This window comes from Ambystoma mexicanum, chromosome 3p (genome assembly GCF_040938575.1).
Source record: "Ambystoma mexicanum isolate Mex_15411 chromosome 3p, UKY_AmexF1_1, whole genome shotgun sequence".
Taxonomy (NCBI): Eukaryota; Metazoa; Chordata; class Amphibia; order Caudata; family Ambystomatidae; genus Ambystoma; species Ambystoma mexicanum.
Window position 1 is genome coordinate 346174527 of NC_090925.1, and position 26484 is coordinate 346201010.

General features: G+C 45.9%; 1 protein-coding gene across 3 annotated transcripts in view; it reads left to right on the forward strand.

Moving 5' to 3' along the window:
* Positions 1-26484, forward strand: part of C3PH20orf96 (chromosome 3p C20orf96 homolog) — a 454062-nt gene that overhangs the window by 168518 nt on the left and 259060 nt on the right. For all 3 annotated transcript variants that reach the window (XM_069650961.1, XM_069650963.1, XM_069650962.1), the window contains one exon: positions 25181-25304. In XM_069650961.1, coding sequence (XP_069507062.1) covers positions 25181-25304 — 124 coding nt within the window. The remainder of the gene's footprint in view (positions 1-25180; positions 25305-26484) is intronic.

A 26484-nucleotide genomic window follows, 5' to 3' on the forward strand; every position in this document is an offset into this window, starting at 1 on the left:
TCTTATGAGGCGGGAGAGGGTGCCCAAGGTCTACTGTTCGGAGACACCTTTGTGAAGGAGATGAGCAGATTTGTAGGAACGTATACAGCTCTGGAGAAGGCTCAAGCATCGATCAAGAAAGAGTTCCCGGTCGAGTTTTATCCAGGGCCGGTCGATTCAGAGGCCGATCGACCGGCCGCTTTAATTCAAATAGAAGGCCACAAGGACCAAGAGCGCTATATTGGGAATCGCGCCAACAAGATGCATTTTTCCCGAACAGAGGCAGGAGCTTCAGGGGGAGAAGAGGCAGAGGCTACTTCAGGCACCAGAATGCCAATGCAGGTGAGAGAACGCAGTGCGTTATATCTGCCAGTGGGGGGCAGGACCTTGCGATTCATAGACAACTGGTGCGAGCTTTCATCAGACGCCTGGGTTCTCCAGACAGTCCAAGGTTGCCAGCTAGAATTCCTGGGATCCCCCGCGCAGCTAGGCCCGCCCCCGACCATGCACTGTTCGGAAAAAGAGAAGGGTTTATTAGACAAGGAAATTCAAGCGTTAGCAGACAAACAGGCGATAGAGAAAGCGCATCCACATTCAATAGGTTTCTTGAGCAACATGTTTTAGTACACAGGAAAGGAAAGGTGCATCCAGTGATAAACCTAAAAGAGTTGAACAGCTGGGTAATTTACAGACATTTCAAGATGGAAGGAATCCATCTACTAGCAGATCTTCTCAGGAAAGGGGACTGGTTAGCCCGATTAGACCTGAAGGACGCATATCTAACAATACATATTGCCCAACAATACCGCCATTTCCTACAATTCAATTGGAAAGGACAGAGGTGGCAATTCAAGACTTGACCTTTTGGTTTGGTCTAGCATCAGCCCTGTGGGTATTTACCAAGATAATGAGACTGCTAGCAGCAGCTTTGCGAGACGAAGGTTTCAGAATGATCATATACCTAGACGATATCCTGCTTATGCATTCCTCCACAGTTGGAGAGCTCACACTCACTACGCTTTTCCTCCCTTTGCGATGCAGGCGAGGGCTCTAGCAAAGGTCCGCAGGGAGAAAGCAGAATTAGTCCTTGTGACACCAGAGTGGAGATCTCATGCCTGGTTTCCAGTTCTGATGGAAATTTCGATGGATTTTCCTCAGAGGATTGCGAACAGACCAGACTTGCTAGAAGACCCGAAAGGCAATCCTCACCTGCTGATTCAGAACAACACTCTGAACCTGATAGCTTGCAGAATTTCAGGTGAAGATGGTGCATGCCAGGCCTTTCAGAGGAGGCTACAGAACTCATTAAAGTATAATGGGCTCCATCTACAGTCAGGAGCTATAATTCCACTTGACAAGCCTGTGAGTTGTGGTGCAGAGAGAGGAGTGTTTCTTCCATTTCAGCCCCTATAGAGCATATATTGAATTTTTGGACATCTCTAACCACGAGCGGAAAGGCTTTCAGAACAGTGGGAATATATAGGTTAGCTATTTCAGCTGGACACGAGCTTGTAGAAGGAGTCCCAGTAGGAGAACACCCAGCAGTCTCCCGGCTGCTTAAAGGGATCAAAGTCACAAAAACTCCTTTTCCCAGATATTCGGTGCTCTGGGATGTAAACAAGATATGACGACTTTTCGAAGAATGGCCTAGGAATGATCTATTGTCAGGGAGACAGTTATCAGGGAAATTAGTGACCTTACTCTGTTTAGTTTCATGCCGAAGAGTATCGGACATGAAAGCGCTAGAAATCAACAGAAAGATTTTCTATCCAGAAGGCGTAGCTTTCAACATAGCGCAGCATACTAATTTATTTTTATTTATTTATTTTTTGCATTTTTAAAGTGTTCACACAGCCCATGGGCATCGAGGCGCTGTTACAGGAATTGTTTGGTTTTTTGTTTTGTTGCGTAATTGTCTTTTTTTTTCTTTTCTTAGTTGCGTATTTACAACGCGCTTAAATACCCAGAGGTTTCTAAGCGCGGACCCGGGGATCGAACCTGTGTTGCTTCGTGGCGTTTTGCTTCCAAGGCGACCACGCTGCCGCTGAGCTATCCTCCCGGGACGACTAAGACAAATTCCAAAGTGATTTCATATCCCTACTTCCAGGATAACGACAACCTGTGCGTAGCAAAATGTATTAAATGTTACGAAGCAGCGACAGCAAATGTCCAACCCCAGGGTGTAACGCAATTGCTCATAGCACGCAGGAGACCCTTTTAAAGCAGTCACATCTGCCACCATAGCGAGATAGGTGAAAAAGATCATGGAGCTAGCGGGCATAGATATTTCTGTTTTTGGAGCTCATTCAACCAAAGGATATATGGCAAGAACAATTGTGCAAAGCTTTGAACAAGCAAAATGCTCGCCTCTGGTCTTGTCATAGAATGAAGATTGCCAAAGCGCATAGCGCAGGAAGTCTTGATTCTATTAAAGACACAGAGGCGAGCATTATCCCACCCAGGACATGAATTTCGCTGTAAAGATTAATTCTGGGAAGAAAAACAAAATGTGGATTATGTGAATCTGTATATTATATTCAATTCTGTACAGTTTAGCCAATTCCCACCCTAATGGTATTGTTCTCTTTGATTAAGGGGAACATCAGAAGAGCTCCAGGGGTTCAGAGAGGATCACACAGAAGCATCAGAGAAGTTTCAATCAGTTCCACAAAAAAGAAGATGAAGGGACCTGGAGTTTGGACTGTTTATACCTTCAGGGGTTCACCTATTGGAGGAGGAGAGCGAGGCTAGGACTACTAGAACACTAGATGTTTACAGAACAAGTTATGTTCAGTGCTACTTGAGTTTAAGTAGATATTATTTTCTAAAGAGTTTGTTTACATTTTATAAGTTTTGTAATGCTGTGATTGACATTATTAAAGGAGTGAAAGCATAAAGCTCGCCTACGTGTCTTTAATAGAATCAAGACTTCCTGCGCTATGCGCTTTGGCAATCTTCATTACGGTACCACATTCCAGGAAGTCAACTCAGCCTTTCTTCACTCTGATGTTGATAATCTTGAATGTATATGTACTTTGGTAATAGTAACACGTATTTTGCTACAAAACAACCTACCTGCAACAGATCATGATATTCACGAAAACAAACATATAATCGGTAAGGTTCAAATCTAGACCTCAGTTCCTCCAAATGAGGATTGCCAAAACTGGGCATTTACCCCAATTTTAGAGAAGGAAGTGTAAGTCAGAAACATTGACTAGGTAGCCAAGTTTGAGACTGTGGAATCAAAATAGCTTTTCCCCCCTAATACTTTCATGGAAGGCACATAGCCTCATTACGACCCTGGCGCTAAGTGAAAAACGATGGCGGTAAATGGTTACCGCCATCGTTTTCCGCCAGGTCCGATCATGACCCGTGACCGTTAACTAGAAAGCCAATAGCGGCATCGTAGTTAACGCTGCCACTAACTGCGCAAAGGGTGCGCGCACGCGACCGCCCACACCGTACTTAGCGCCATGGCGGAAAGGTACGCAAATGCCGACCCAAGCGGACATGCACCTAACGCCATCACCCAGGCCCTTAAGTACCTTACCGCCATGGTGCAAATAACGCCATCGCGAACCAACCGTAAAGGGCCATGTTAAGTGAATGCAGCTGACACAGGTGCACAGAAACAGCACAGGTGAAGGCAATACAGACTCAGGGGAGTACAAAAAGAGCACACTCCACCCCTTCCCACACCCAGTCACACTCCACAATGATACCAATACGACTAGCAATGTTGGGGCTGGAGGACCTGATAGCAATGCATGTGCTACAACAGCAACAACAACAACAGGCAGCACAGAGGAGACGCAGGAGGAGAAGGAGGGCAAGGCAGGCCCAGCAAGCACCGCCAGCACAGCCAGTGCCACCACGCAGGCAGCCCCCAATCCCACGCATCAGAGCCAATCCATTCAACCTCACTGCTGAGCAGATCCACACCCTGTACCGTTTGGACCGGGACACCATCACCGCCATCGTAGACATGACACACAACGACATCGTCAGCATGATAGAAAGTCCAACCGCCACCCCCCCCCCCTACTGAAGGTAGTGGCCATACTCCACTTCCTGGCCACAGGCACCTACCAGCACACAGTGGGGCACCTGCATGGCATCTCACAACCATTATTCTCACGAACACTCATCCAAGTGCTCGATGCCCTCCTCAAGCACACAGACGACCACATCTCATTACCACGGACTGCCCAGGAGATTGCAAACACCAAAGTGGGTTTCCATGCACTAGCCAGCATACCCGGTTGCATTGGTGCCATCGACTGCACCCATGTGGAATTGGTGGTTCCACGTGCCATGGAGGTACCGTACCGCAACCGGAAACAGTTCCACTCAATCAACGTGCAAATGGTCTGTGACTCCAACAAGAACATCACACATTGTTGTGCCCGATTCCCCGGATCAACCCATGATTCCATGGTCCTGAGGAACTCCACTATACCACGCTACATGGAGCGACATGCAGGGCCAAGATCCTGGCTACTCGGTGAGTGCAATGTCATGGAAGTGGGCAGGTGAATGACGTACCAGGGGGGGGTGATGCATACTACACCTGGCAGAAAGGGGGGGGGATGATGCATACTCCACCTGGCAGAAAGGGGGGGGGGTGATGCATACTCCACCTGGCAGAAAGGGGGGGGATGATGCATACTCCACCTGGCAGAAAGGGGGGGGGGGATGATGCATACTCCACCTGGCAGAAAGGGGGGGGGGATGATGCATACTCCACCTGGCAGAAAGGGGGGGGGATGATGCATACTCCACCTGGCAGAAAGGGGGGGGTGATGCATACTCCACCTGGCAGAAAGGGGGGGGGGATGATGCATACTCCACCTGGCAGAAAGGGGGGGGGGTGATGCATACTCCACCTGGCAGAAAGGGGGGGGGGTGATGCATACTCCACCTGGCAGAAAGGGGGGGGGGATGATGCATACTCCACCTGGCAGAAAGGGGGGGGGGGTGATGCATACTCCACCTGGCTGTGAGTAACACAGGGAACGGAGACAGAGGAAGGGCACTCACAATGCACACAAACCCTCTGCATACATTGGGTGATGGCATGCAAAACAGGCCATGGGAGCCATGAGCACATACTGGTTGCATTGTGTGAATCAATCAGTGCATGTAGAAGTGAGCCAAAGTAACAGTTGGATGCGAGCCATGGTGGAACATCATGTTCCTGATCAGACAACATGACTGACACATACATTCTCGCCTACATACAGGTGATGCAGCCTATCCCCTGAAGAGGTGGCTCCTCACACCAGTCCGGAACCCGCAGAACCAGCACGAGGAGGACTTCAACCGTGCACATACACGTACTCGTGTGGTCATAGAGCAGACATTCGGCCTCTTGAAGGCACGGTTCCGAAGCCTCAGCAGGTCTGGTGGGGCACTCCTGTATGGCCATGAGAAGGTGGCAAAGATCGTCATGGCATGTGTCATGCTACACAATATGTGCGTCAGACGGAATGTGCCCCTGCCCCCTGACGCAGAACTGCAACCACCTGACGATGAGGATGAGGAGGGTGCAGATGGGGCGGCACCCCCTGGAGGAGGCGAAGCACAGGAGGGGCGTGCCATGCGCCAAAGTATCATCGACCACTGCTTCTAGCACACACGGCTGGTGTTTATCGCATGGAGACTGCACTTGGGGCACTGTGTGTCCCTGGGACATGCACACTGTGGACTGTACACCAATAAAGCACACATACACAATGAAAATGTCCACACATTTCTTTTTTGGAAAGAAAAAAGTGTATTGAAACTATGAACTGTCGTGTCACACCCACTCCCACCTCCCCCCTGCACACCCCAACACACCCCCTCCCACCTCCCCCCTTCACACCCCAACACACCCCCTCCCACCTCCCCCCTGCACACCCCAACACACCCCCTCCCACCTCCCCCCTGCACACCCCAACACACCCCCTCCCACCTCCCCCCTGCACACCCCAACACACCCCCTCCCACCTCCCCCCTGCACACCCCAACACACCCCCTGCAGGTGTCAACAGATGCCTGTGACAGTGGCCACAGGCCGTCACAAGCCCCCTCTGCCGGCCCCCGGGGCACCCCTGGCTGTGGAGCGCAGGTTACGACCGGAACGTCGCACGGGGCTGCTCTGCGCAGAACTGGCTGTGGAGGATGTCCCTGGCTGCCCCTGTGCATGCACGTCCTGTTGTGTGTGGGTGAGGCCAGTGACCGCACGACGCAAGGCTGCAAGTTCTGCACAGATGTCCCTGGACATGGCCTGCATGGCATCCCTCAGGGTGGCAGTGCTCTGCGCCACTTCGGCCCTTAGGGTCTCCGTGGCCTGTTCAATGCTAGACCTAGCCCCCACACATTCCGCGGCATGCTCATCCAGCATTGCGGACAGTTGATGCTGCCGTTGAGTGATGTCCTGGAGGGACTGCTGGCCGTGCTGGCCCATGGCCAGTGCTGGTGGAGTGATGGAGGGGCTGCTCCCCTCCTGTGGAGTGTGGACAGGGCATGGGGTGGATGGCCACTCCTCTACCTCTGTGTGCCCCTGTGAGTGACCCTCATGGGGACTGGCGTCTGAGAAACAGGGGGAATGTAGCTGGTCAGTGGGGCTTCTGACCTCGTGCTCCATGTCCGAGTCTGAACATGCAGCTGTTGCAGCTGTCTCCCCGATGTTGCTGCTGGCCGCTGACCCCCTGCCTCCTGTGGCAGGCAATGTCGGTGGAGGTGGAGCAGCTGCTGCTGGCCTGCTGCCGACAGGGGTGCTTGCCGGTGGGACCTCCGGTATGCCTGCAGTGGGAGCTGCTTGTTGTGGGGTCTGCCTCACTGCAGCTGAGGTTGTGGGTGCAGGGACGTTGTTGATGGCCTTCTTGGCCCTCTTTGGCGCAGGGGTGTCCTGGTCCTCTGGGTGTGATTCTGTGCCTGTGGTGGAGCAAAGGAGGGAGGGCGTTATTGATGGGTCTGTGGACTTTGGAATGAAATGTTTGACATTATTGTGGTCAGTGGATGTGGAAGATTTCAGGCAGTGCCATGCAGGTTGTCTCCTTTTAGTGTGGAATGTGGATGCAGGTATGCGGGTGCCAGCAGTGTATGCAGGGTGGTGCTCGCATGTGGCTATGGGCAGTGTTGATATGTGTTGCATTTACACTCTAGGGCAACCTTGTGCTACACATGATTGGACTGCTGTGACTATGGCATGTCTTGTTTGAGGCACCTACCTTCTTCGCCTGATGTCGGAGCTCCCCTTTCCATCCCTCCGACGCCTTCAATGGACGCCATGCCAATCGTGGTTGCACAGATCTCCTCCCACGGTTGGAGTTTCAGGGGGGATTCCGACCCTCCACCGGTACCCAGGGCAAGGTTGCGGTTTGCTGAGATGACGGCTCTGCCCGTATGCGTAGGTCATCCCAGCGCTTCCTGCACTGCTGTGGGGTGCGGGGTACGGTCCCCACCGCGCTGACGCGCTCAGCCACCAGGGCCCAGATGGCCTTCTTTTTCCCGATCGCTGTCCTGGTCATGTCCGGGGAGAAAACGACACCTGCGTTGTCTTGCAGGGTCTCCGCAAGCATGCAGAGTTCCTCCCGGCTGAATCTCTCCTGGCGCTGGCGGTCACATGCCTTTTTCACACATTTAGGCATTTTCGGGTACTTGGTAGGGTGGGTGATTGGTTGGGACAGGTGTCAGGGTTGGGTCTGGTGTTGTTTGGTAGGATGGCGATGGATTGTGTTTTTCAAGATGGTCGACGGGCTGTTTCCCGTTCCGGCGCGATGACGCTATTTCCGGTTCGACTTTTTACGGCCGCCGCTAATTACGGCCGCCGCTACTTACGGTGGCCGCTACTTACGGTGGTCGCTACTTACGGTGGCGTAAGTGCACCTTGCTCGCTTAACGATGCCGGTAGGGGCCTTTTCCGCCATGGCGTTAATTGCATTACCGCCATGGCGTAATGCTCGTGCGCGATGGGTCGTAATGTGGCGCTCTTTACGCCATCGTCCCACGGCGTAAACGCTCATTACGCCATGGCGGTAATGACGGGCGATTACCGCCAGGGTCGTAATGAGGCCCATAACCTTTACCTTGACAGGACCCATACATTTCGTCCCTTGAGTAGTATCTTAGTACTTTTGCAGGGGATATTCTTGCGATCACTTGACTTTGAAGTCTACCATAGCCAGGTGGATTATTTCTCACATGAATGAAAGCTACAAGTGCACACGTGCCAAATGTTTACCCCGTCTAACGGTCTCATGCATATGCTTTGAGAACAAAAGGTAGCTTTGGTTGCCTTCCAGTGCTAAATGGAAACTGGTCATATCCAGTGCTGCCTTGTGGGAATCTCCTTCTGCTTTCTGTAAGCCAGGTTTGGACAGGCAGTCATGAAGAACCTCTTTGGTTAGTCAGTTTATGTCACCCTCTCTGGGCCTTCAGCTTTGTAATCTTCCACAAGCATGAAGGAAGGGGCTGGGACATACAATTAAGTATAAGTTACTCACCATATTGACTACTGTACTCCTACCACAGTCCCCCTTCCTCCATATGCACGTGGAAACTCCTATGTATGGAGAAAAGTGGGCTGTGGGCTAGGAGTACAGTAGTCACTACGGTGAGTAAATTGTATTTTATTGACCAGTATAATTATTGGAAATTATTAGTAATGTTTAGGGGAAATTGCAGCTAAACCTATTTTCCATCACTCAATGTAAATTTAGAACACATGCAAAGTAACAATGGACTACTGTTTTCTGTTTCAGGCACTGCTAAGAATTTACCTACAGGCCTGGTTTGTTGTCTTCCCTGAACTTGCATAGACGTTTGACACCATCATTGAAAGGTTCTGTGGACACATTTGCTAGGAATGGGCATGGATAGAGACTTTCTCCCTTTGATCCAGTATCATATAAAGATTCTCTCTTGACAGTAAGATGTGGATTTTTTCCAGTAAAACTATACTAGACATTCCCATGAAGAATGAGATCTTCTGGTGAGGTTCACTAGCGCCAGTACTCTTTTTACTCCAAATTTCATATTTATAGAGCTACCTGGCTAAGGAGATTCTAAAAAAGGTTGGCGGAATGATATTTAATGACTTAGTGCATGAAGGCAATTCTGCAATGTTTAATGTAATACTGCAGGGGGAGGCTGTGGGAGGCTTAATGGCCTGTCCGTTGACCACTACACCTTGTGCAAGTAACAGCTAATATTACACATACCCATGCTGGAGCCCCCTTGGGAGCATTCATACTATGTTGGGTTGTAAAGACCTGGAGGTATGAGACCTAACGAAGAGTCATTTCTGAAGGCACAGTGCATCTCGAAATGCTGTGAACAGTGCACTCTGCTGTATGACATGACTGTGCTCGTTTGCTGTGTGAACATCCTTGTCATCCTAGCATTCATTGTGGAGGGTATATCATTACACCTGCAAACATCTGTGCTTCCTGTTTAACCCCGTTTCTGCTGGCGCATTTGTATTCCATCTCGATACACCTATTGCCAACATGAAGAGAGGATCAGGCAAGAAACACGAGGCCACATGGACCCCTTTACAAATATTGCAAGTAGGGCGACCCCTCGGCGGCATTAGCAGCAATAGAGAGCAGAAATAATACAATCAGACAAGGCCAACTAGATCCAATAATGGAATCCATGCAAAATGCTTTTGCCTCTGTCAATTCTAAACTAGATGACTTGGCAGCTAATATCGCCCCACTTACCAAACTGGACAAAGAGAGCAGTTGAATCACACAGGCTGAAATCAGGGTTGGTGAAGGTGAAGCTATACTGGAGTCAATGTATACTGGCATAGCAACCCTAAAGAAGGAACTCTCAACTATCAAAATGAAGTGTGAAGATATCAAATCCAGTTCTAGGGCACAATAATGTGTGCATTCTTTTCTTTTAAGTTCAATCCTTGGAAATCCACAATTCTCATCTCATTACCTAGTCTAAAGACCCTGTAGAGCATTGCAGCCAAAACCTAAACCTGGTGCTCCTCTGTGCACTATCATAGCGAGACTGCTCAGTTACAGGAAAAGTCTAGTCCTCATGCTGGTTTATCATTCCCTAATCATCAGCATATTGATACAGAGTAAATGGTGTAGCTCTTAATAACCTGCACTGTCATATTTAGTAGTTCATTTGATGATACTTGCACTTTGATGCTATTAGGACAACTGTTGCCACCTGGTTGAGATTATTTCGGTGACCGGAAAAATCCACCTCTTATAGCTGCTGCATGCCCCTATGGGGTTTTCCAGACATTATGCTCACACAGAACAAGAGTGTGCAGTCAAATTGGGATGAAGAGGGCAAACTTGTAATAGAGCTATGATTCCAATAAAAACTTTGTAATACCTTCGTATGGAAATTCCTTCAGGCGAAAATAGAAAACATTGGTTGATTTTATTACTCAAGCTTCATACCACAGCAAGCTGGCGTTAATGCTATATAGCAAAGTCCAGCAAACCTTAACTTCCACCACTCCCAGAGCTGTACACCTGGCATTAGGTAGTCCGACCTTGATTGTGTGCTGTTGGATATGATATGATATGGCATTTATAACGTGCCTATACACAAGTGTTTCAAGGCGTGATGAGGCAAGGGAGGGGGAACAGAGGGAAGACAGAGACAACGATCTAACTAGGCCCGGTGACATTGAGTTTGCGCAAGTGCAGGGGAAGGGGGAAAGTGCAGTGGGAAGGGGGAGGGGGCAGTGCAGTACAAGGGAACAACAGTAAAAATAAATAGAATAAATGCAGTAAGTAAAAGTGCGGCCCAAGTGTGGCGGATGCCAGGGAGGCAGTGCAGGGGTGCACTGGCGGGGGAGAGGACCTGGGCCCGAGATCAGCGGGTAGCCAGATGACCAGTGCATTTTCAGTTACAGCCAGGAGTTGAGCTGGGGAAGAGGAGGAGAGAAGGCAGAAGCAAAGAGAAGCGACTGACCCCGAGGGAGTTGGAGTTGGATGAGGCCTGCAGGTGAAGTTGCTTCCTAACCAAAGAAGTATGCGTGAATACAATATATTGCCTAATCCAATTGAAGGTACTCAACAGGCTTCAGTACACACCAGCTGCAATCACCAAATTCTCTCTTGATAATAGTAATGCATGCCTCAAATGTCATGGTATGCTCACAGAATGTATTAATATGTTATGGTATTGCCCATTAGTTGTTGCTTTTTGGTCAGCAGTTGCAAACACGCTAGCTATAATTACAGATATAGCACCCACACTAGCACCAAGAAATCACCTACTTGGGGATACAAGTAAGATGTCAATTGTTAAGTTTAGGTTCTTCACTCGAGCATGTCTTATTGCCAGGAAAAGCATTTTACATTTCTGGAATTTTCGGTGAACCCCCCTGTAATAAGTGGCTGAGAGAACTTATAGCTAGGGAAGACTTATATTTCACCTATTCCTCTGGCTCGTTGTCCTAAATATATGCCTCGTAATTGGGCATCCCGTAATGAACGGTGCCGGCCCCGTACTGGCACCGTTCATTACGGGACCGCCGGGGTCGTAATGAGGGCCATAATGTTTTAAAATAAAAGTTTTAAAAAGATTGTCAAAGGCAGCTCTTTTGGGTCTTGTAGTGACTCGACATCTGTCAATTCGGCTCAAAAGCAGTTCATAGCAGGAAACAGACCCAAACGCTACTCCTTTCTATGCTGGGCTATTGTGGGACACTGTGATCGGTCTCAGAGGAAAGTTAAGTCCTTCTTCTGCCCTTCCCAGCAAGGAAGGTTGCCAGAGAACACTTGCAGGTGTGCCACTTCCAATGGGCAGAGTACTGTGTACTAGTGCTTCATCATCAGATAGGCCACTCCAAATGCTCGCGTGATGTGGCTGGAAGGAGGTTTGGCTCCTTTCTTTGAAATCCCCACCCTCACCCCAATGGCAGGCGATTTTGGACACAGGGAAACCCCACTATGTTTCCAGTAAAATGTTTCTTCTTAATTTCAAAGATGATACAATTTCGGATTGTACATTCTCTTACCACCGTGGATTTGTCCAATGCAAGCCTTCTATAAGGGGCAAAGTTTGCAGTTTTATCTTCTGATGTTAGCTCCCAGTGCGCCCTGTCTGCAGGTAGTTGGGAATGTCGACAGGAGGAAATAAAGGTAGTCCAGGTATTTCCAAGACAAGGGAACTCCTGTCCTGGCTGCAACACTTCTCTGACCTACTCTATACCCTTCCTCTCTCTGCTTGCCTAAGAACAAAGAGATTCCAGTAATTACCCAACCCTGTCGTGACGTCCCCATTGTCTTTCCACAGCTTCCTATGGGGCACTGACTACCAAAGGAGTAGGCCCTGATCCACTAATAATAGTAATTGATACAGGGAAGTTCACACATCTATAGTCTCTGACTTACAACCAGACATATGAGCAGATGTAGCATTCAGCCAATTATTGAGTCCACAATTGTGAGCAACCCAAGACCTGGCCTATCTTTTGCCCCATTAGTAGCCAGTCCCAACATTCCTCCGCAGATAGAGATCCAATCCTCCCCTGATGTCCTCCCATATGTTGGGATCTAAGCTCTGTAAGTGCCCGGCACTCCATTACAATGTGGAAGAGCGATTTCACCTGTTCCCTATTTCCACAAAATCTACAAATGCTATTTTCCACCCCAATCTGGTGTTTATACTGTACCTCACGTGTGGGCATGACATTGAGGCAACATTGTAAAAGGAAGGGGCCCATAAAAAGCCGGGGGAAATTTCCAAAGGTAGAGCGGTAGATAATTCAGCCCCTTTTTTTCTATCCACCATCTAAAGGTCGAGGAGTCAAAAGTTCTTGCTTCACTAGTATTAATCTAATCTGCCCTCTCTAGGGTCTCCTTGACTTTCAGGGGGTTAGCCTTCAGCAGATCAATATCCACCTCGTAATTAGCCAGTGTCCTAAGCACCTTATCAAATCACTGATTCAAGGCACTTTTATTTGACCTGCCCAAGGTTCTCTGTATGGAAAAGGCGGGAGCCCCCTCAATTACGATGCATTTCCGATATAAGGAAATCACCTTCCACAGGACTACGGAGGCCATCGAGCCAAAAGTACGTAAAAACCTCAATCACCTTCTGTCTATAGAAGGTGAGAACCAGTATAATGGAAAAGGCCCCATAACGCATGTGGATAGCGATTCCTTGATTTGTAAGGTTTTTAAGTTTGTTTCTCAGCCAGACCAGTTGGGCACTTTGTTTATGTTCTTATTTATTTTTACTCCCACATATATAATTATTTCTACAACCTCTAGCTGACACTCTTTAACCTTCCACATAAAGGGCACGTTTTTTTTACTTTTAGCTGACGACATGATCAACACTTGTGATTTTTTCACATTCATTTCCATTCCATTCTCACTTAAGTACTCATTAAATGCAGAGATCCTATGCTGGAGACTAATGGCCGTTTCGTCGAAGGAACACTATATCATCTGCATATAATAACCATGGGAGCTCGCAGTTGTTTATCTTGGGTGGGAATGCTCGAATATTCCCCAGTGAGTTTCCAAGGTCAGACAGGTACAGGCTAAATAGTGAGGGGACAAGGGCACAGCCCTGTTCGAGCCCACAGAAAATCCTAATCTGTCTGGACAGCAATCCCCCTGGCCCCAATCTAATTAGTATCAACGTTCCTGTATATAGTGCCTGAATGGCTTCCAAGATATCAGAAGGACAGTTGCAATTTTTTAATTTTACCCACAGGCAGTTCCGATCGACTCCATCCAAGGCCTGTTGTAAATCCAAAAAGGCCATACAGATTGTAGATTTATTTTCAATCACTCTCCTCTTCAATAGATTCAGGGATGTCCCTCCACTGTTTATGAAGCCAGTCTTTCTGGGATCAAGTATTCCAGACCTGGGCGCCCAAGCATTCAGATCTTGAAGAACCACAGAGGCAAAAAGCTTGCCTAGTGAATCAAGAAGGCAATAGAGTGATAGTTCCTCGGATCAGCCCTATCGCCCTTCTTGAATGCCGGGACAACTCATGCCTCTCACCATGACTCAGGAACCTGTCTATTCAGCATCACCTTGTCAAACAGCGACACAGAAAATTCCACCCAAACATCGCGGGTTGCTCTTCAAAACATTATTGGACACACCATCAGGCCCAGCCACTCGAGACGAGCGAAGCTTCATAATCATGACTCATGCCTCAATTACATCAAATCTGAATCTCCAGCCCTTGGTCGCTCTAACCTCTTGGATCGGGATCTGAACATCCACTCCAGCAAATATGATAGAGAAATGGCTTATCCAACCCTCCTCAGTCACACCACCCATCATTTGATCTTTCCTGAAGATTCCTCCATTATTAATAAGCTCTCACATATTGCGGGAGTTCTTCCCGCAGACTGCCAACAACATTGCCGCCACGTCATTCTGGACTAACACAGCTCTATGTGCCTTGGCCCAGTTGTTATAGGCCTGTCTGTGTTTCTTAACTAGTTCTTCTGAGTCTGTTGCATTCATACGACTTAATTTTCTCACCTCCCTCCTGCATGCCCCGCAGGCTTTTACTAGGGCAATGTTATAGACAAGTTTTGGTGTATGCTGGATTTTTCCCCCTCTTTCCACCCTCTGTTTAAAGCCTCGCAGGATCCATTCATATTCTACTAGCAACCTCTGGCAATGCCCTGATCTAGCCAAGAGGGAAGAAGGGGTACTTTAGTTATTGTAATTTTCACTCTATTCATCCCCCGATTTAGCTCGACCAAGGGCATCATTTCGTGTTTGTGAAGCCCTGGTAGCACCTGTAAGGTGATGGATAACAGGTCATGATCGCTATGAGGCAAGGCCACTATCTCAAACTTAGAGACCCTCGCTCCCAGGTTAGATGACACAAAACAATAATCCAGGCATACTGCCTGTGTTCCATTTCTCCAGATGGGGGCACCAGGACAATCACCCTTAGTTTGCCCATTTAGCAACCATAATTCTCGCATTTTCACTTCCTCGGCCCATCTACGAGCGTCCCCATCCAAATTCTCCATCCACAGTGGCAACTTTACACCTTGCTCCAACAGTGCATCCTTGATGAGGTGGGTTTCTGGATGCAGCATTACGGAGTCTCCTTGGTCCTCCGATACAAATTCAACCACTCTTATATCATCTGTTGTTATAAATCTCAGTGCTGGAATGCACTGAAGGAGCTTCATCACGTTTTCCCTGTTCAGCAGGAGAGCTTTCCGGTCTACTATGATTCTTTCCAGGGATATTTTCGGGGTCTCTTCTGTTCTTCTTGGGGAGTATGAGCGATCATCCTGCCCCGGATTCTTCCGTGATCTGTTGATGTTACCAAAATGTTGCTTCCCTTCTTCCTTGGCCTTGAGGACAATAGGTGCCGGACAGCTCTTCAAATCAGCAGCCTTTCTTTTAGCCTCCAAGGTTTGGAAAGTAGAGACCAATTTCTGCTGCGTAGGTGACTCAACTGGATTTTTGTTTCCAGCCTTTTGTGATATTAGGTCTTCCTGCTTCTCGATTTCTCTCCGGTCAGAATCGCTCAGATTATTCCACCTATCGTCTTCCTTAATGTCCATAATTTCCAGGAGATCACTGAGACAGGTATCTGACTGGAAGGTGGATTCACCTGTCCTGGATTGTAGACTTTGATCTAGCCTGTTTGTGTCAGTATTATCATGGGGAGGCACATCTTTAGGCATCACCAGTTCCATGCGGGGTCTTTTGGTAGAGTGGGTCAAATCCCTTTGAGGCAGGACTCAAATGATCTGTAAGAATGCCCTTGAGCCGTTCATCTTTCTTTTCTGTGCCTGTTTTAAGTTTTTTGTTTTTTTCTCTTGTAGAACATTGCTTTTTCTTTTCCGACCAGGCGCTGCCCCCTCTACCAAAACCACAGGCTTAAATATTGCAAACATATTTGCCTTGGTCGGCTCAAGATAGGGCATTGTTGTCAAGTCAACCATTACGTTTCCCTTCTCCTTGATAGCATTCGAGACGGGCCTATCCCCCGTCAATTGGCAGGCCAAGGAGGCAGCATTTCTATCCTGGGCCAAGTACTGTGTTGACTTCCAGAGAGCCCTCATCCATTTTCCATCTTCTATGATGGCCTCCATCAATGAGGTTTTATCGGCCGTCTCCCTCCGGCCAGGTCACAGAGCCTTTGCTGCCACTGATTCGAGGTTTCTGTGTCAGTGTGAAGCCTTTGTTCTAGCTTTTTTGTGAAAGTATCTACATTTGTCAAATTTTGCTGCAGTGTGCACATAAGGCTCACTTGTTCTATGATGGTGCAGTTTATTGACTCATATAGCTTACAGAAGCAAGATAGGGACATGGCCGGTGAGGCCATCACAGTGTTTTGGATGGTAGCTATCTCGTCTTTGAGAGTATGGCCCTCTTTCTGATGACTGCACCCAGCATCACTGTAATTGTTCAGCATACTGGAATCCGAAGATTATGAACGCGCCTTCTGGTTGGGGAAACTTGTAGACATTCATACTTCTCTTTGCTGTCGCCCACCACTGGGGCTTCCACTAGGGTTTGACACCTTGCGGGTGCACTACTACAATTTGCCGTTCAACTCCAAGGCACTTTGTCTACTACAATTTCCGCTCCCAAGTCCTTGGCCCCTGTCTGGGATCCTGTAGGGGTAGCTGGCCAGGAGCGACTTTGCTCATCTCTCAAGACATCAAGCCTCTCTTTTATCATAGAAATACACAATCATCTGAGTGTGTTTATTTTGTCTGTCAAAAGCGATAAGTCCACTGCCAACTTTGCTGCTAAATCAGAGTTTTTGGGCTTGCCTAGCACCTCCTTAGCAGTTAGGTTCAGGGGGCTTTCTCTGTACTCCTGGGGATTGGAAGTTAGCTTGTCCAATGTACCTATTGGTCTCTCGGATGTGAAGTGGGATATGTAACACCTAGGGCAGGGCAAGACACAGGGGTAGATTGCTGGACAGTGGAATTATAACGGGGCTATAAACACATCCTGGCTCCTAAATTACTGAAGACTTCCAGGAGGCCTTCAAGGGGCATGTTTCTGGGCAATAGCAACAGAAAGATAGAGCGGAATGTGGTTCATATAGACCATTGCTGTTGTCTATGATCAATGTAGATTTAAAGATTTTGAGCAAAATACTGGCAACAGACTTAGCAAAGTGATGACTAGGTTAGTGCACGCTGACCAATCTGGATTTATACCAGACAGGAGCACCAACCAGAGTTTGCAAAAATTATTTCTGATTGTAGATCAATGTAAAAGTGCAAGGGAAGTTCTGGGGATAGCTTGCCTAGACTCGTACAAGGCATTCAAAACTATCAATTGGGAGTACATGTGGATGGTCTTAAAATTGAAATTAGGTTGGGGGACCAGTTCTTGCGTTGGGTCAAGCTGCTGTACAACAAGCCCACTTTCAGAGTGAAAGTCAATAAGAGGTTGTATGAGTCCTGGGAGGTGGGCAGGGGGAACAAGATAGGGTTACCCCTGTTGCAGATATTTTCTTTAGTAATTGAGCCCCTAACTACGGTGCTCAGAGGGAGCTATAATACCTACAGAGTTCACATAGGAGAGTCATCACACTGTGTGGGTTTGAATGCAGACGATATTATATTGTATGCTGCTAACCCTAAGTGGTCTCTGGGATCCATTTTGGAAACAGTGGAGGAGTTTGGGACAATGTCAGGGCTATTGATAAGTAGGCCCAAGTCCACAGTATAAATGACAACGGACATAGAATGGGGTGGATTTTTATGACCTTGGTATGAATGTTACTTTTATTTGATTCACATATTTAGATGTGCAGGTGAGTGCAGATTTGCAATCGGTGTACCAGCAGAATGTGGAGGAGGGGCTGCTTAAGTTTGGCAAAGTAGGTCATCTTTGGGCAAAGTTCCATCTGTCTCCAATGGGTTGAGTGGGTTTAGCAATGATGATGGTACTGCAAGAATGTTATATGTGCTCCAATAGATGCCATAGGATTAACAGGGTATTGTGGACATTTATTTGGAGGACAGAGGCTACAAAAGTCATGTTGTTGACATTACAAGTGCCAGCGGGAAAGGGGGCTAAGGGTGTCCCTGACTTTAGGGCTTTTTGTTGGGCAACGACGTTACAACAAGAATGATAGAGGAGATGTGCTTCCCTGCAAAGTTGTTTGAGCTGATTGGGGCCACTGTAAGGGAATTAAAGAGTCTGCCGGTTCCGGTAAGCACCCTGATTAAAGTCTGGAGGCGGGTGGCGGGAGCACCCAGCAATAAAATGATGTACCTACATGAGATGTTGTTAAGCAGTAGTTGCAAGTGGCATAGTGCTAATGGGCTGACTCGGATGAGAAGTGAGGTGATCCGATGTTGGTGAAAGATTGAAGATTTATATCTTAGAGTTAGGGCGGCAATGAACTAGAAGGTTAAACAATTGCACCCATTGATATCCAAGATCTTCTTGGATTATGCTAGGTTGAAGGCAGCCTGTGGCAACTTTAGCCAGAGTTTTCACTGAAACCAAATGTGCAACAGATTAATCAGACTTTGACTGGCTTAGTAGATGGAGTGAAGAGAATGCCAGAGCTCTATGAGGCCATTTCTAGGAGAATGGAGGGAAGGTTGCAGGAGGTTAGCTATGCGTGCGAAGCAGATTTTGGAGACCAAATGACTAATGAGAAATGGATGATGGCACAGACATACTAAAGAGGTTTCTAGGAATGCAAGATTTTGCTGGTTGCATTATAAAAGTATAATGAGAGCGTATATCACACTGATTATGCTAGCCAAAATGGCGGCGGATAAGAAATCCACATGTTGGAGATGTGGGTCTGCATAGTGTACAGATTTACATATGTGGTGGGAGTGTGGTATGGTGGTGCCATAATGGGAAGCAGCAGTAGAAACGCTGGGCAGATTATCAGGAAGAGCTATGCACTCGACAATTAAGTACTGTTTATTGGGATTGCTGCCCATCAGGAAAAGGGATGATGCGGCGAGCAAAGTATGTGCTCTCGGGTCGGTGTTAGCGAAGAGGCACATAGCGATAGCACGGAAACGCAGGCAAGGATAGTGTGTGTCCTGAAGCGTACAACCTTTTTTAAACAAATGCTCAGATCTGAATCCACCCTGTAAAATATGTTTGGGAAAACAGTTTTCATATGTATAGGCTGGTGATCAGTGTTTGAATAGCCTGGCTGCACAGAGGACGTGAGCATGAAGAGAGGGTGTGCAGCATTTAAGAGTAATGGAGAGATCGTTATATTCCTAGCCGCAACATGTATTCTAGCGAGTCGTCTGTGGGGTGTAGAAGCGTGGCTTTCACAGAGGACAGGCATGTTTCACTTATACTGGGGGAAACAGCTTTGGGACATCAGTATTTTACATCAGACTGTACATGTATGACAAGTGGGAAATTCAATGTACCTAAACAAATATTCATTATGATCATCATCAATACACCCACACATCTCAATGGGGACTTTAATGTCAAAGTTTTCACACATTATCTCTAAGAGGAACTTTTACATTGCTGGAATCGTGCAACATCTCTGTGAAGACTTTAGCTTCATTGTAACCACACACCATCTCTGTAGGGACTTTAACAGTTGGTTAGAACTGGCGGACATGCTTTTTCAGTAGCGGCTGCCAAATTGTGGGATGCTCTCCCAAGAACAGTTAGAGTGATAACGAACCATCTTATGCTCAGGCGCATTCTAAAAACTCTGTTATTTTAGCTATCTGATGGTCGGGATTTTTGTGATTTTTCTGCAACGGAAATGTTGGAGGGAGAAATGACTTAATCTTTGGTCATTTCTCCCCTGAGCATTCCCGATGTGCGGAAACCCCCACCCAAACCCCTACACCCACCCCTAACAGACTCCCACCCCCACCGCCTTACTTACCTTACCTTCCGTCTCGCTGGACCCTGTGACGCCTGTTCCCTTGCACTTTTGTGATCGTGAACCAGCGCCACATGGTCCTTTTTTTATTTTTTTTATTCGAGCAGCTTTGGGGTTGTCCCCCGCAACCCCTGCTCACTATACTGTATAGTATGGTGAGCGGGGTGCTGCGGGGACACCCCCGCAACCCCTCTGCCGCCTTTTTTAACATTTTTTATTTTTTTTGACCGACCTCACCAAAAGACCTAAACACACACCACAAAAACCTCGAACATTTGGTAGTTAGAACTTTTCGTGGTGTGTGTTTTAGGTCTTTTGGTGAGGTCAGTAATTTTGGGTTAGGTAATTTTGTCCTATTCCGATGGTCGCAACCAATTCTTGTCAGTCTATCAGCGCCATGATGCCTTGGTGAACGTGTGCTTTAGAAATTGTGATAACATAACATAATTATCACACACCGTTTCTGTGAGGACCTGAACATCATTATCGTGACCCACAATCTCTATTGTGACTTCAACATCACCATCATCACACACCATGTTTATGTGGACTTGATATTTATCACACAACACCTCTGTGGGGACCTCAACACCAGTATTATCATACATCATCTTTGTGGGGACTTCAACATCCTTATTATCACACAATAGCTCTGTGGGGACCTTAACAATATCATAATTTCACACCATTGTTTTAGACTGTAGCATCATTATTGTCACATAATAGCTGCTAAGGAACAATTAACATCACCCATCTCATATCACATCTTTGTGAGGACTTTAGCATCATTATAATCATACACCATATCTGTAGGGACTTTAGCATAATAATCACACACCATTTCTGTGAGGACGTGAACATCTATATCATGATACACAATCTCTATTGTGACTTCAACATCACCATCATCACGCCATGTCTATGGGAACTTTAATATCAGGATAATCACACAACATCTCTGTGGGGACTTCAACATCAGTATTATCATGCATCATCTTTGTGGGGACTTCAACATAATTATTATTACACACTATCTCTGTGGGGACCTTACAATATCATTATTGCACAACATTTATTTGGACTGTAACATCATTATTGTCAAACAGTATCTTCTAATGAGACTTTAACATCACTTATATCACACCGCATCTATGTGAGGACGTTAGTATCATTATAATCACACATCATCTCTGTAGGGTCTTTAAGACGATCATTGCACACCATTTCTGTGAGGACCTAAACATCAATATCATGAGACGCAATCTCTATTGTGACTACAACATCACACACAATGTCTATAGGGGCTTTAATATCATGATAATCACACACAATCCTTGCAGGGATTTCAACATCATCTCTGTGGGGACTTTAACATTGTAATAATTACACACCATCTTTTTGGAATGCAACATCATTATTTTCACGCACTGGTCCTGATTACGAGCTGGGCGGTATCCCACCTGGGATACCGCCCAACTTTATTTGTGTTAGCGGCCACCCGTCCGGCGGTATGACCGCCAGATCATGGGTTGGGCGCTTACTGTTACTCCCCATTCCCCGTTGGATCCATTGAACCCAACAGGGAATTTTCGGCAAAATTACTGCGCACTAATACTGCTGGTATTAATTGCGCCAAAAATTGGCATTTTTCCAGCATGTTTACCCCCGGCTCTGAGCTGACTCTGGATTGGGCAGACCCTTAAATGCTGTGCTAACACTGTTACCGCTGCATTTAAGGGCTACCGCCTAACTCGTGATCAGGCCCACTATCTGCTAAGGTGATTTTAACATCAGCAGTATAACAACACATCTATGTGAGGAATTTAGCATCATTATAACCACATACCATCTATGTGGAGACTTTCACATAATCGTCACACACAATTTCTGTGAGGAACAGACCATCTATATCATGACGCACAATCTCTATGATAACTTCAACATCACACACCAAGTCTATGGGCATTTTAATATCATGATAATCACACACCATCTTTGTGGGGACTAAAACATCATTAGTATCACACACTATCTTTGTGGGGACCTTAACATTATCATAGTCAAACATCATCTTTTTGGACTGAAACATCATTAGTATCCAATGACATGTCTGTGAGGATTTTAACCTAATAATCCCATGCCATTTCTGTGATGATCTGAACACAATCTCTGGGACTTCAACATCACCAACATTACACACCATGTCTATGAGGACTTCAACATCATGATAATTACACACCATGTATGTGACGACATCAACATCGGTGTTCATATGCATCAGAATTATAATGCACCATCCTTGGGGGTCTTTAGTATCATCATTATCGCACACAATGACTGTGAAGACTTCAACATCAGTATTATCATAAAGCACCTCATGGGGGTCTTTCATATCATTGTGATCACACACCGTCTCTGTGGGGACTTGATCATCACTGTAAAACACACCATCTCTGTGAGGGCCTCAGCATCATTAGAATCACACCATCTCTGTGAGGGCCTCAATAACAGTATTAGCACACACTATATTTGCGGGGACTCTCCCTGTAACATAATCACGCACCATCGCTATCAGGAAACCAACTTCATTAAAACCACACACAGTCTCAAAGAAGACCGTAACATCTGCATTGTGATACCAATCCTAGAGAGAGAGAGGATTTGGGTCAGTGGGCAAGATGGTGAACTTGAAACAATGAAAGTTGAGTTTAAGTCACTGCTTTCCCCCCTCGACCCCAGTATGTGATTCTGGGTCATTCACATCATCTTTCTGTTTCCCATGCCTCTTTTCTGACACTTTCGGAGGGTTTATAATTCTGTTTAATCTTATAATTAAGTGTTTTTAAGGGAATAGCAATACCTTTATCATCCATCTTCCATTTGTTGTGCATACATAGGATGTATGCAGGTACTTCTATAGAAATAGAATTGCCTAATGTACAAAGAGTCCTGTGAAACAAACAGCAGTTTGCATATGGTTGCACAAAAGTCTCTTCGGTGCGATCATGTAAGCATCTATGGGAGATGGGCTGAAGTCAGGGAAATGGTAAAAACAGTGAGAACCCCATTTTATCGACATATGTGGTTGGTATGGAAGGTTGATTAAAAGGGGGAAAACAATGAAAAAGGGGGGGAGAAAAAGGTGGAGGGGATAGGCTGCACAGGGTCGGGGTGGGTAATAAAGGATGGAACTTTCCCATTAAGACTTTTGTTTAAGTCCAAGACATAAAGCTAGCCGATTTGGCTATTTTTCAGGGAGTCATTAGACAAAACGGGTTGCTCAACTGACATACAACCATCTGAGATGGAGTCCTTAAGAAACTATGCATCAATTAGGCCTGTGTGGCGCCAAAGATAACCTTAGTGCTGATGAGGTTATAGTGAGCAGTTGGCTTGCGGTGTGAGCATGTTTGTTAAGGGTGTGTGTTGCCTGGAATGTTGGGGGTTTAGGGGTTACTGTTTGTGAAATGATGTCCAAGGTTGGTTTTGCTTGTGTGTTTAGGTTTAGAAGGATAGCCCATTATCCCACATTACCCAAAAACAACACAGTGCTCTCTTCCATGCCACATCACCCCACTCCACTGCCGGACAGAAAGGATAATCTGGAAAGGTTTAGCAGTACTTTTACATAGCCATGCCAAGTAAATATTTTTGCCATTGATTTATGAATGCAGACATGCACACGCAGACTGTGCCGTCTCAGCTCATATAAAAATACTTTATGTAGGTCACCTTGGATGCTTTAACAATTGTGATGCGTCCAGCGCTAAGAGCCTAATCATTTGGCAAATAATCTGCTTTACAAGTGTTACCTACCACATTTTGTCCCCCTGTCAATTTGCAGATAATCGTTGTCAGACCAGAGAAACTGAGAAAGACTGTCACGTGTTTCACTGATAGCGCTGTAAGCCTTCAAATAGTTACTTGATCCCTTGGCAATGCTGGTGGTACATGCGCCTATCAATAAAGAATTAATGCATCTCAACTTTTGTTGGAAAAACTCCATGAAAATGTGATCCTTACTGAGGCAAGATGAGTTATTTTAATACATCACACAGATCTATAACAGCAGATTCATGGTCAATATATAAATCAGAAGACCACTTTACAATGTCCCTTTAGCTTAGTCTTTCAGAAAACTGAAAAGCCTGGCTTCCAAGCAAAGGACAAACTTTTAACCTGAGAAAGAATATTGAAGAACTAACCAAATTTACTGTTAGAATTTCTTCCTAGAGGCAGCTGAATTCAAGACAATCTAACTGGCAACCTACATACTACCCGCTATTGCACATCAGACAACTAAAGGAGTTATTTGTTCCACCTTTATTACACTAGCACGAACAAAGGCTAGGTCATTATTTCAACCAATGGTCATCTGTGTATTGCCTCCCCATATTGTTAGATCCTATTAAATTCATCCTGTGAGAACAGGGGCCTTGTGTCACAGAATCAAATATTTTCCAAAGTCTTGTATTTATCCAGAATTCTACTTTGCCAGACACACTGTTAATGTATGCTAATTTGGCACAAAGAGGAGCTGCCACTTATATCTAAAGGAGCCTTCTTGACACTTACATTTATCAACAACCTGTAATTTAGGGGATATTTTCTGACAGTTCCCAGCATTTTTTATTCTTTCTATCGCTCTTCCATGTGTCAATTAACAATTCTCTGGCACCAAATGATGGAAAACTAGCTTATTAGTTAATTATCAATCTTTCCTTTGAATTCGCACATTTTTCCATTTGTTGAGAGAGCATATGCTGAAATGCGTTCTACCAAATCTAAAGCTTATCTTCTGAATTGAGGTAATCCAGGTTATGGTTGTTCTGAACGCATTTAGCTATGCACTGATACCTTTCCTCCTTTTGTTGTTGCTGAGGTTACATGAAGCCCTCAGTTCTGGCCACAAACCTCAGAGTTCAAACACATTAGCCAGAAAGACAAAAATAGACCGTTCTGTCACCACGAATACATGAGAATTATAATTTCTGCTCATGGTATGCCTACATATATGGGGCTCATTGTCTTTTGAGTTTGTTTTGAGAATAGCCGCTCTGATTTGTTATTTACCATTATTATGTAGGACAGTGAGGTTGGGGAAATAAGACTGCTTTTTCACATTCTCATATCCCATGATTGTTTACTGTAGAACATGTTTTGTGGAGGTAACAATAAGGTAATGATTCATTAACTTGCTGTAAAAGACCTTGACTGGTTCTTCATGGATGTTCAAGCTATAGAAAATGTTTTCGGGATCATTATAGTGGAACTTTGTATGATATCAGAAAATAGTTTAGTTTGTGAATAGTGTTATCAGTAATATTTAATCATCTTGCACTTACACTTTGTTTCTAATCTTAGGTTTACAGCCCGTCTCAGAGGACCAAGGAGAAAGACCCTGAAAGTCTCTCCCGCAAGTCTTTACGACCGCCCATTGCCAACAATGCAGTCCCTTGCAGTTTCTTGCAGGAGTCAGGAAATCACAGTAAGGCAAACGCAGTGTGTCTTTTAATGCCCTACCCTTTCGTAGCTTCCTTCCCAGGACTTGTAACCCTACAAGTGATCCTGTGCATATCACAAGATATCTTGCAATGTGACTAGTGCTCAGGCACACTCCAAAATAACCTTAGCTATGCAGTCCTCTGCAGTCCTTTCCACTCCCCCCCTTCCATGCACTTTCCCCCATTTCCCTTTTCCATGCACTTGTGCTTTCTTAAATGTCACTGGGCCTAGTAAGATCGCAGTTTTCTTTTTTGTTCTCCCTTGTTCCTCTCCCTTTTTGCCTGGTCGCACTCTGAAACACTATATATAAAATTTAATTTCATTATAACCAGTTGTAGAGGAGGAGCCAAGTACCCCAACTGCCCCGCCTCTATTACCTATAGAATGGGAACCGAAGTATGTGACGTATGCGGAACAGTTCAACCAACAAAGAGCAAAGCGTGTACTCTGTGCGGTGCCAATAAGAGTATCAATACCTAAGAAGATCTGGGAGGCAAGGTACCCACTGAGAAAACTGTACCTGCATACAGAACAATATGATAGCCATTTGATTGAGATTCCTGAAGAAGCAAAGCAGATGAATTTCAAACATGAAAGGTGACGTCACACAGAAGAGATATGACATATATAGAGGGGAGGCATAGACCAGAGAATGTAGATATTCTAAACGGCATCCAGAAAGTACCAAGGATAAGTGACACCTTGGGATCAAGGTGAAGAAGCTTATGCCACAGAAACAGATGAAGATATTAATCTAGTTTAAACGTGTACAGATGCAACAGAAACACAAGCAGCAAAGTAATCTTAAAAGCTAGCCTCAAGCTTTATAGTAAATAGATTGCGGTAAGCGACAATATATAGAGATGCATATGAATGAGTAAAAGATGGATGTTTCCACTACGCATTATAAGCAGTGTTGAACATTAACAAGAAGGCCGCATTTCAGTGTCGCAGTTAAAAAGAAAATTGAATTACAAATGAATCTCAGCAGAAGGAGTTGGATGAGTCAAGAAGCCACGGTTTTATCAAACTGGAATTGGCTGACATTGGATACAAATCGTGTGAAAGAACAGAGACTCCTGTTCAGAAGACTTGAGCAAAACAAAAGACGTCAGAGGACTATTAGAAAATAATATTAAATACATGAAAAGGCTCAATTTCAT